This window comes from Eretmochelys imbricata, chromosome 2 (genome assembly GCF_965152235.1).
Source record: "Eretmochelys imbricata isolate rEreImb1 chromosome 2, rEreImb1.hap1, whole genome shotgun sequence".
Classification (NCBI taxonomy): Eukaryota; Metazoa; Chordata; order Testudines; family Cheloniidae; genus Eretmochelys; species Eretmochelys imbricata.
The window spans coordinates 29054790-29067259 of NC_135573.1; the positions used below are offsets into that span (position 1 = coordinate 29054790).

The 12470-nt window shown below is 38.9% G+C and overlaps 1 protein-coding gene across 3 annotated transcripts in view; it reads left to right on the forward strand.

Annotated features, from left to right (window-relative positions):
- Window positions 1-12470, forward strand: part of CSMD3 (CUB and Sushi multiple domains 3) — a 1168908-nt gene that overhangs the window by 112741 nt on the left and 1043697 nt on the right. For all 3 annotated transcript variants that reach the window (XM_077808852.1, XM_077808853.1, XM_077808854.1), the window contains exon 2: window positions 7320-7542. In XM_077808852.1, the coding sequence (XP_077664978.1) occupies window positions 7320-7542 (223 nt within the window). The remainder of the gene's footprint in view (window positions 1-7319; window positions 7543-12470) is intronic.

The window sequence follows — 12470 nt, forward strand, 5'->3', positions numbered from 1 at the left end:
CTCCAACCTAAGCAATTTAGGAAAACTGACACAAATAAAACATTTTATTTCAACATTTTGTCTAAATGAAATACTTTGATTTGTCAGTTTGAAATGACATTGTTCCACAAATTCATTTCATTATATTTTAAAAAAATCAAAAACATTTAAAAATGGTTAAGATCAAGACAAAACCTTTTGATTTTTGTCAAAGCAAAACCTTTTGTCTGACCAAAATGGGGCTGAGGGTAATTATTTTTCAGAATTTTCAGAAAATCAAAAAATCCATTATTTACACAACTCTAATTCAGAGTAGTTCTGGTGAACAAGGATTGGTAGGGAGGATGGAGGCTCCTTTCTGGCTCCTTTTTCAGCCTCCTCCTTCCTGGGGTGGAGTAGGAGTGAGCAGTTCCTGTGCTTCTCAGAATGCAGGGACCTTCTTTTTTGAAGTCTTGCACAGCCCCTCAAGGAGGGGCAGAGTCTTCTTGGGTACCCTTCCATCTCTATATAGGTGAGGAAAGGCCTCTTGCCATCTGGCCCAAAGAAAGGTGGCATCAGCCTAGATATGGGACAGGGCATGTGGGAGACGCTGAAATTCTTTTGAACCTGATATACTAAAGGTGGTGTGCTGGTTCTCTAATAGAAAAGTTATAGGAGAGGAAAGAATGTTTACCTGAGGGGAACCTATCTCTTTCAGTTGGAAGTACAGGGAGTCTACTTCAGATCTGTGAATCAAGCCTTGTGTTAGACTTCTGTTGATTTGAAATGGAACCAGCAATAGCTAGCTAAGTCTATTGAACCAGAGAGGAGAATTTACCCCTTTGGAAGGCACTGTTGCTCTCAAATAGGGTTCTAATCAGGTGGGAGAGGATACTTTACTTCATAGTATGGGCACATAGGAATTCCTCTAGGAAGTCATTGAATTGGCCACAATATTTTAAGCCAGTGCCAACAAATACTGGAACAGAACTGGCCTCTTTCATCCCTGCTCCCTGCGAGAGGCATGAATTTAGCCCAATATCTTCAGAAGAGCTTAATTGTCTTTGCTATAGCTTTAAAATGGTTATGAATAATAGATTAGAAGCTAAATTCCTAAAAAAATTCTTCTCTTGGATGTAGTTTTATTTATTAGAGAAATTCTATTATGTCAACAAATTAGTGCAATTTCTGATAAGCTTGCAGAAAGGAAACACTCCAACACCACTCCTTGTCCATGAGTAACAAAACAATTGAAGAACACTTTTAGTGCTTTGCGGCACAAAGATGAAATGAAAAGGCAATGTGGCTAATTTTAAAAAATCTTGACTCTACTGAAAGTTTTAAGAGCAGATCTGAACAGTTTATTTTTTACATTTTACAAACATAGGATCTCTGACATTTTAGCAGCGTTTATATTGTCTCCATAAAAGCAATGGACATGTCCACTGGAACAAAGAGCTTAGTTTAAATGTAGAGAAAGGGTGACTGAGGAAATGGGAAGGAAGGAAGAGAGAAAAGAACTCCAAAATATATAAATATTGCTCTTGGGAGAATATTATTGTAGAATCGAAATGGATAATTTTATTTGATTTTACTTTGCCCTGGCTTCTTTTGCAAATGGGCAGTCATCATACTGGAAATACAAGGTTGCTGGGATTGTGGAAAGCTAGCTGTAAGAAGGGATATTTCAGGAGAGGTTTGAAAGAGGGGAGAAAGGTTGTGTGAATTACTTAGGTGGAAACTATGGTAGCATTGGGTATGGTTGAAAAAGGTGCAGAATTGAAAGTGGGAAGAAGCAATGAAAGTCCTGAAGGGAAATACAAAATGTAGGACATGGAAAAGAAGAAGAGGAAATTCAATCTGATAAATAGATGGAAGGGGTTGGACCTTGACAGTGAGTTGAAGTGTGAACTTGGTACGAAGAATGAAAGCCAGTAAAAAGACAGGTAGGAAGTGAGGTTTATTTCTATGATAGCACAATGTTCTGGAAAAATGGAGGAGAACTAGGGCATGAGTCAGGTCTTTAGCAATAGAATCAAAGAAAATGGGTTGATTTCAAGATGTTGCAAAGAGAAGGTAACTGGGCTTGGTGAGAGTATGTGTTATGGGGAGGGAGGAACAGCAGAGAGGAGTCCAAGAAGGCACAAAGACTGCATGTCCTGATTAAAGGGAGGACAGAGGAGTTAACTAATAGAGCAACTGGGAAAAAGGGAAAGTTTAGAGAGAAATGTGGTTTAGTAAGAAAGATGAGAGATTTATTTTGAAAAGGTAGTGGGTCGTCCGTGGAGAGAGAGGAGATGAGATAGACAGAATGGGATGGATTTCTTTTTCTAAGGCAGCTGTCACTGACATGTAAGTGCTGAGATCCAATTTCAGCCATAAAGCTAGATTTATGGCACATCTGTGTAAAGGTGTTAGCTGAAACCATGGAAGCAAGTGAGAACACCTAAGAAGTAAGTGTAGAGGGTGGGGGAGGAGAGGAACAAGCATTGATACATGAACACCACCAACATGGAAGGAGGGAGAAAGAAGAATTATTGAAAGTGGCACTGAAGGAGTTTTCAAAGGGGTAGGAGGAGACTCAGAAGAGTAGTCACACTGAAATTAATTGAAGAGATGATCCTTGAGAAGAAGGGATTGGTCCATGTTGTCAAAGGCAATAGAGAGACCAAAGACAGAGTGTGGAACAGTGCTGCTTAGCCATGGCAAGGAGAAGGACAGTTGGTTGAGTAAAGGGGGTGGAAGCTAGACTGAAGAGGATCAGAGTTTTGGGAATGGAATTTTGGTTCTGTGAGTAGACAGATTTTGGAAAGAGCTGTAAGGTGATGCAGTGGAATAAGGATGATGTGACTGAGGGAGGTTTTAAGGACAGGAAGCACAATGTGTGTTTGAAGATGGATGGTAATGAGACAGAGGAAAGAGTGAGAAGCTGGAGATAAGAAAGAGGTTAGAGGGATGGGGATGTGTATTACAGATGTAAAGAGACCTTAACCATAAAGACTGGGATAAAGGAAGGCATATATGAGAAGAAATCAGAGGCATGTGGAGAGCTCATGTGCTACTGAATAGGCTCAATTCTGTCCCAACATTAATGTGGCAATATTCTGGGTACAGATCTAGCAGTAAACGGAGACAGAGAAGATTTTGTGTTTAGGATCACTAATTTCGTTAGCAACTGTTTTGTTCTTGGTTTTTGGTAATCAATGTTACTGAATTGACCACATGTTATTACAATGGATGCCACTATAAAACTGGTTAAGCAAAAGAGCAGTTCTCGGAAGGCAAGGAAACTTTGTGCACGTGTGCATACGCGCGTGTGTATGTGAGAGAGAAAGAGAGAGAACACATTTTTTGGCTAGGAACAGGGCAAAACTGAAAAAGAAAAGAATCTTGTAGTGGGCAAAGTTAGAGTAGTTATTGCATTTTCAGGAACAGGAAGAGCATAGGTGTGGAGTAAGCACATGTTGTCTTAAGAGAGGGGAATGAAAGATTCAAGTGTAGGGGAGAGGGCAGAATTGAAGAAGACTATGACCATGGAGCCAACAGAATGGAGGACAATCAAGAATAGGAGGACAAAGCTGACAGCACTGGAGAAGTCAGAGTTTGACAGACTGAATATTGTGGAAGAAATGAAATGATTATCTGAGGAAGCATGTGTGAATGACAGATGTTTAATGAGGGAAGGGAGAGGGAACTTGCAAAGGTGGCGAGAGCAAGAACAGTGCTCCATGAAGTGCGTCAACCATGTTTTGACAATGTAATTAAACATGATCAATGCAAACAACCTTTTGCAAATTGAAAAGTTAGAATCAGAATAAATAAACTGAATTTAATAGAAATAAATAAGGGCATATTGTTCTGATTATATTCATTTTCACATTTAATTAAGTGAATACTTCACTTTTTACTTTTACCTTTTGCAGACTTTCTAGTCTGAGACACCATTCTCTTGAAATGAGAATGAAATAATTTGCAACTAATACTTACAGTTTGAATTCTGTGTGCAGTTCTGAGATCTACAGATGAAAAAGACCACAATACAAAAGTGCTAAGTGTTATCTCATCACTAATTATGTCTTATGTAAATAATTTAGATGTTTTAACATCTAATGAGAGCCAGTTATTAAATAACCTTGTATTGCACGTTGAATAGTTCCAAGTTAGACCATCAGAGTTGAAGAGTTCAAGTAAAGAATTATTACAGAATGAATTATCTGAATGCAGAGATTAAAAGAGTTGGTGTATAGATTCTGATGACATGTTCTCATATTAAAGGTCAAAAAAGCATAACTAGTCAAAGTCAAACTTCAGTTTTGTTTTTGATGCTCCAGAACTGAATAAATGTCTTATGACACAATGTATATTACCATTCTGGTAACCATTAACTCTCTCTGAAAGAGAATATAGAATTACACCATTTTGCAAAATATGAATACTTACATTAGGACTTGGATGAGGGAAGAATAGATGTATATGTAGAAGAAAAAGTAGATTCTTAAAAGATGAAAATACAAGCAGAATGAGGCCCAATATTAATAATGTTATTTTCAGTATTAACTGTCACTTAATCTTACATGATATTTCATTGTTTCTCTTCAGTTAAATCCTCATTTAGAATATGATAACTTTAATCTCCTGTTTAGATACAGATTTTTTCATCATATCCTGTATAGCTTTATACAGTATTTAATAAGCAAAATAATGTTAAAGAAATTGGACAACATATATGCTATCTCTAAGCAAGGGGCAGCACATAGTGGCAGTGTCTCAGGAGCAGACTAGGGACTGAATGATGACTTTGGGCCACACTTCAATCCTCTCTTGTTCCCACTTTTTTGCTTTGGAGAAGGGGCTGAAAATAATCTTCAACAACCTCGTACCTAGTGCAAGTTGAGGAGGCAAAGTCAAGGCTCACCTATTTGGGTAGGGAGGGGAGTAGCTGTTCTTTTCCTTCCAGCATTGTGACCCACAATGAACTTCTGTGCAGCTTCAGAATGTTTGCTAAAATCTGCTACTGTTTTTAACCAAATGTATTAGTCTATATTATTAGAGCTGGCCCAAAACAAATAGAAAAAGCTAGGTGCAGCTCTCCATCATGTTCTTCCTCTATTGTGTTCAAAGATGGAGTTCCCGTATAGATGCAATGTTAGAAAAGCTTAAACTGATGAAGATTTTAGAAAACTTGTTACTGAGAAGGTTGTGCTTCTCCTGGATCTTTGCGAATTTCATCCGGGATTCTGTGGCACATAACTAGTAAATAATTCAGCTTTATTTGGTGGAGTCTTTTCCATTCAAACTATATCCCAAAAGTTTTTAGAGAGGTAAATTATACAGTCTGAGTTAAATAATAAAAGATCATTTTCAGATGAGATTTAAAAATAGATCGAGTTGATGAAGCAGAGATGCAGGAAGAGATAAATAAAACAGACTCTTCTGACAATGGAAACTGCTGACAGCTGAAAGTGAGCAGGCAAATGTGACATGAAAATGAATCCTCTGATCTAATTTACAGCAGTTGGTAAACCTCATATGGTGTGACTGTAAGACCAGACAAGGCAATTCCAAAATGCCTTCCACAGAGGAGCTTTCCCTTTCTTTTGGTGTTGTACACCTGTGGTATGGTGCTATGCAAAGTAAAATAGTAATAAAAGGAGTTCCATAAGTGCCAGCTTCTATCTAGCAGTGAGGGAGGTAAACTTAGACATAGACGATGGGAAGAAACTGAATCTGTTCTTCCCACTACTAACCTCAGGGAAATGTATTTTATGGGATGATCACATGATCTTTGTAGAAGATTTCTGCATAATGCTTCAGAGGAAGGGGTGGACACACATGCTTGTCGACATGCATGCTTGAGAGAAAAATTATTTAATGAGTTAAATCATATGTATGTGAGCTGTGTGTCTCAATACTTAGATTTATAAATGCCAAAATATGAACAAATCCTATTTACTGAGCAACATTACATACATTGAAAATACACAATAAGGTTAATCACAAAATAATATAAATATATTAAGTGTAGCTCATCCCACTTTGAGACATTAAATATCTTCCAGCAAGTATAAGAAAATAAAACTAAACCATAATGCAAATGGCTCTATGACTCTCCGCTTACCCTGATCCCAAATCCCGGGGAAAGGGAGCGGGGAGATGGATTTAGGAGGATACCAGGAGGGCTAACAAATCTAATTTGTAATTGATCTGGACTAAGGAGATGCAGGAGTGAATTCCAAAATGAAGGACTCCTCATGCATGATACTCTGCTAGCAGCCCCTTTCCTCTTATAATAAAGGCGGACCAACTCAAGTGCCTTAGCTGTGGCAGTCTGGCACAAGAAGAGTGGCAATCTCTCAGGTAATCAGGCTGTGAACTTTTCTTAGGTAATAGTAATACTCTGAGTTCAACCCAGAAACCTATTAGCAGCCAATGCAGTTCCTTATGCTCTGATATCATGTGCTCCCAATGGAAAAATCCACTTAACAACCAGATGGAGACATTCTATGCTAGCTTTAGTTTTGGAACAGCCCCCCCAAAAGTTAATTACAATAACCTAATTTGGAGGTGACACATATATCATTGGAGAAAGAATATTGTATTAGTCTCTCATGGAAAAAAATACTCCTGACCAGTCATCATTTTGATGCCCAAGAGCAGCTTAGAATCTTATACCTAATATGCATCTGTATTACAAATTGTGGTCACAGTTCCTCTGACAGGAGAGCAAATATAATTTCAGGTTTCAGAGTAGCAGCCGTGTTAGTCTGTATTCGCAAAAAGAAAAGGAGTACTTGTGGCACCTTAGAGACTAGCTAGTTTCAGTTTTTCTGCCTCCTTTCCACAACACACTGACACAATCTCAGTCTCTTCTGAATGAAGTCACATGCAGCTTGCTACCCCTTCATTCAAGATTCCACCCAAACTCATCATCTTAATAATGATATCGCTTCTTTTCAATGATAACATTAGCTGTGAGGGAATCTGCACTGTTTTCCCCTCTTGAACATTAATTTTCTGCTGTTTGGCTGCTTCAAAAATTTGCCTTTTGCCAGGAATCATGGACAAGCAACTTCCTTAGAAGATGTTGGGGAAAAAAAACACATCACATTTCTGTATAGTTGCTATAAAATGTTGTCCAGAGCCTTCCATATTGCTTGTATGACATTTGACTTCATTATATGTATCTTTCTACAGTACATGGTAATGATATTCTAAGCTTTGTCACTTCTAAGATAGCATAGGCCAATTGCATGTCATAATAATTTATTTTGCTGGTTAATAGAGACCATGAATTCCATTGGCATATTTTACTGTATGTCTTTGTTAGCATGTTATTAATCTACTCTTTTCTCTTCTTTCAGGGTTTATTTATACCTGTGGTGGAACTTTAAAAGGTCTTAATGGCACTATAGAAAGTCCTGGCTTCCCATATGGATATCCAAATGGTGCAAACTGTACATGGATAATAATAGCAGAAGAACGAAACAGAATACAGATTGTCTTTCAGTCTTTTGCTCTAGAAGAGGAGTATGATTATTTATCATTATATGATGGACACCCTCATCCTGCAAATTTTAGGACAAGGTAAATGATGAACACTACCCTATGGAAATGTAATTTTTCTATTGTTGTGTTAAATGTATTTAACAAGATCAAAACTAAGGTCTTTGAAGTGTGTCTCTTTACTGTATCTCTTACTCAGACCAGACATTGTATAGATTCTATGAGGTGTGCCACCACATTTGTTTAAAGGAAATAGATAAATATTTGTAGCAATAATAGCAAATTTGTTGTTGTTTTTTTAAATCTATAGAGGTTTTTCTCATTGTTCAAACTGATATTTATCAGCTCGCTTTTACCCCTGGACTGTGTGCAAAGTTCAGTCAGTAAGTTTTGGAGCTTCCAAAGATATGTTCACTAAAATACGTTCCAGTAGCATGCACCAGGTGCTTCCATACTGTAAAGGGGATGAGTTTGAGAGAGGCATGAATTTAAAAAAAAAAAAAAGAAAAAGAAAAAGAAAAAGAAAAAAAGGATTCTATTGCGATATTTTACCTTGTTGCAGGAGTTCATCTGCATTCTCATTAAGAGCAAACCCCTTTTATCTTATTCTCACACATAACTTCTGCTTAACTTCTGTACCTGGAAAGATAATGGAGCAAATAAAATCAATTTGTAAACATCTAGAAGATAATAAGGTAATAAGTAACAGTTAGCATGGATTTGTCAAGAACAAATCTGATAGCTTTCTTTGACAGGGTAGCAAGCCTTCTGGATGGGGCAAAGTGGTAGACATGGTATATCTTGATTTTAGTAAAGCTTTTGACACTGTCTAGCATGATGTTCTCATAAACAAACTAGGGAAATACAATCTAGATGGAGCTACTGAAAGGTGGGTGCAAAACTGGTTGGAAAACCATTCCCAGACAGTAGTTATCAGTGGTTCACAGTCATGCTGGAAAGGCATAACGAGTGGAATCCTGCAGGGATCAGTTCTGGGACCGGTTCTGTTCACTGTATTCATCAATAATTTAGATAATGGCATAGAGAGTACACTTATAAAGTTTATGGATGATACCAAGCTGGGAGAGGTTGCAAGTGCTTTGGAGGACAGGATTAAAATTCAGAATGATCTGGACAAACTGGAGAAATGGTCTGAAGTAAATAGGATGAGATTCAATAAAGACAAATGCAAAATACTCCACTTAGGAAGGAACAATCAGTTGCAGACATACAAAATGGGAAATGACTGCCTAGGAAGGAGTACGGCAGAAAGGGATCTGGGGGTCATAGTGGACCCCAAGCTAAATATGATTCAACAGTATAACACTGTTGCAAAAAAAGGGAACATCATTCTGGGATTTCTTAGCAGGAGTGTTGTAAGCAAGACACAAGAAGTAATTCTTCCACTCTACTCCATGCTGAATAGGCCTCAACTGGAGTATTGTGTCCAGTTCTGGATACCACATTTCAGGAAAGATGTGGACAAATTGGAGAAAGTCCAGAGAAGAGAAACAAAAATGATTAAAGGTCTAGAAAACATGACCTATGAGAGAAGATTATAAAAATTGTGTGTGTTCAGTCTGGAAAAGAGAAGACTGAGACATGACATAACAGTTTTCAAATACACAAAGGGTTGTTAGGAGGAGGAGGGAGAAGAATTGTTCTTCTTAACCTCTGAAGATAGGACAAGAAGCAATGGGCTTAAATTGCAGCAAGGGAAGTTTAGGTTGGAGATTAGGAAAAACTTCCTAACTGTCAGGGTGTTTAAGCACTGGAATAAATTGCCTAGGAAGGTTGTAGAATCTCCATCACTGGAGATTTTTAGGAGCAGGTTAGACAAACACCTGTCAGGGGTTGGTCTAGATAATACCTAGTCCTGCCATGAGTGAAGAGGACTGGATGATCTCTCTAGGTCCCTTCCCGTCCTATGATTCTATCTTTGCACTGACTTGGACCTCTGGGCATGGTAAATATCTTGTACTGTCAGCGTTTCTCAAACTTGGGGTCCCAATCCAAAGGGGGGCTGTGGGGGCCACAAGGCTATTGTGGCGGGGGGGGGTTGCATTGCCATGTTTACTTCTATGCTGCCATCAGAGCTTAGCGGCTGGAGAGTGGTGGACGCTGGCTGGCCACCCAGCTCCGAAGGCATTGCTGCAGCCAACAGCAGCCCAGAAGTAAAAGTGGCAATACCATATCATGCCACCCTTCTTTCTGCACTGCTGTTGGCAGTGGTACTGCCTTCAGAGCAGCCAGGAGAGGTTCCTGGAGGTGGGTCTGACCCACCCCAAGGAGTGTCCCCTGCAGGGGAAGAGGAAGTCCCGTCTCTCAATAGCCCTGCCAGGACCAGCAGCTGGAGCCTGGCATATAGTAGAATCCCTTGGCCAGGACACCCCCATCCTTGCCCGACCCTGGCTCCAGGCCCAGCACCCTGGCACTCTGGAGTTAAAGGGGCCTTGGACTGGCTGGGGCGGTGTGGGCACCCAGCTCTGAAGGCAGCTCAGTTGCCAGCAACAGTGCAGAAGTAAGGGTGCCAATACCACAACCACCCTACAATAGACTTGTGTCACCCCCAAAGCACCCTTATGGTTGGGATTTCCCCAGTTATAACACCATGAAATTTCAGATTTAAGTATCAAACTGTGAAATTTATTATTTTTAAAATCCTGTGACCATGAAATTGACCAAAATTTACCATGAATTTGGTAGGGCCCAGCCTATGTAAATGTTGATTTTATTTATTATAATCATTGTACTAACACACGTCCCTTCACAAAGAAAATGCAATAATGTTACAAAAAGAAAATTAGGTCAGAACAAATTCTCCATCTCAAATTTTTGTGAGGATGAATGCTCTCTGTCACTCGATTATTATCCAGTTGGGGACTGGATGGTGCATCATGCATAATTGACTGTTTGGCCTCTCTTTGTATTCCCACAGCTGCTTTTATACTTCATGTTGTATCACTGCTTGCAGACAATACAAGTATTTAGCTCCAATCCTGTTTTGAGGCTCTCCCTGAGGCTGAGGAAATCAGGTGCATTCTCTGAAGAAGGTGTAGGTTTGCTAATATGAAGGATAGAGTCAATAAGGTTTGTCTTATTTGAGACCTGAATGATTACTTATTAGTAATTTCTACAGTGTCATAAATGAGCATAGTGCTTTACAGAAGGAAAAAAAAAACAGTTGTATACCCTAAGAAGCTTAAAGTCTAAATTAGTACTACAAGGACTGATAAAGGAGCAGGGAGAGGAGAGGCACAAAGGTGGTTATTATGGGAAGAAGTAGAAGAAAACATTAAAAGATTGTGGATACTGGATGCATATAACTGGCAAAACTTCTCCATGTAGACAACCATGAGAGCCAAATCACTTTCTATCATTAATCTATATATTTTTTTGAGCTGCAGTCCTCGTAGTAAAATAACTTCTTTATGTCCCCAGACTTTGTTCATATGGGTTGTGGGGCAAAGTCACCACTAGTGAACCAACATTCCAGAATCCCAAACCTTATCCAGCTTTGTATTTTATGCTTTTTTTCCAGTCCTAGGCTTGTTCAAAATTTGCAGTCATTAGCACACCTAAGCAATTGTTTTCACATCATTAGTTAGCTTTAACTGGCTTGGATCCATATAGATGTTGAGTAATAACAGTAGGAAAGTATGGGAGGTGTCACATTCTATTGTTTTTTATTGTATGGGCTCCAAGATGTTTGAGTATTTTTATGTCAAACTGTAGAGAAAGAAAATTGCCTGAGTATATATTCAATGTACTGAGTATATATTCAATGTACATGAAAAGTTTAAGGCTGTGAAATGAATAAAATCCATTTAATATCTCTCAAGATAATATATTTTTGAGTGCTCTATAAAGGACTGCAGTTGCACAATGAAAGTATTGTTTCTCCTTTTTGATCTGAGCAGTTAGCCAAAATCCAGGTTTTTGCAAGTTGTTTCCCTTAGGAGGACACTTGATGATAGTGTCAGATATTTCACTGATACAGTCCTCTTTATTTACAAAGAATGTATAGAAAGGATTGTTTCCTTGAATACAGTAGCAATCAAAACAGGAGGCCATTCTTTTGCTAACAGTCCCAAACCTCCTTCCAGACAGCAATCAACTCCAAAGCTTCTCTCACATACACAGTTCCATCCAACAATCTCCAACCCCATGTATTTGCATTCAGACCCAGAGAAAAACCATTCAGACTGCCTGGCTCATCTCCTACTCCAGCCTTGCACGTGGCCTGTCTTTTGGATGGTGGCTCTTATTGTCTTTGTATAAAGGAGCTTTTTTTACACTTATCCTAAATAAAGAGCAGTTATTACACCCGCCTGCTTCAGTGAGCTTTCAGCATTACAGTATATTTGAATACTGAAATCAGTGACTCCAAAGAAGAAAACTTTAAATCAGGTTTGAATATGGCATTTTGCAAATGGTCTTCTTTAAATAATAGGCAGGGGTTGGAAGCAGCACCCAATATTAAGGTTGCCCAGCACTTCCCATCATAAGGCTCTTTATTCAGTTGCTTATAACTTTGCCAGATTTTAACCATTTGGCTTGAAATTGTCCGTGCTGGGTATCTCCCTCACTCTGAACATTTGGAGGGAAGAAAACTTTGACCAAAATAGTTCAGTCATTTCCAAAAGCAAGGCCAAAGTAAAACGTATTATTTTCCCCATGGTAACAACTTCTGGTCACCCTTGCTTTGAAAAGCTCCTGCACCCAATTCTTTGAAGCAGGGACTTGAAATTTGGCAGGCAAGTGGCCTTTGTGTTAAGAATGTGTTTTTTGTCATCCCTGGGGAAATGAATCCAAATCTGGCCAAGTTATACGCCTTTGAAAAATCAGTTGATACTTTCTCAGTACAGAATTCTTAATTTTAGCAGCTAAACTCCCCAAAGAGGTCATCTGCACTGGGTATGCCGTCAATGAGAGCAGGGAAACTCTACTGTGCTCTCAGTGACTGAGATTCACTAGGGATTCGGGGAGACTGACATCAGATGAGGAGC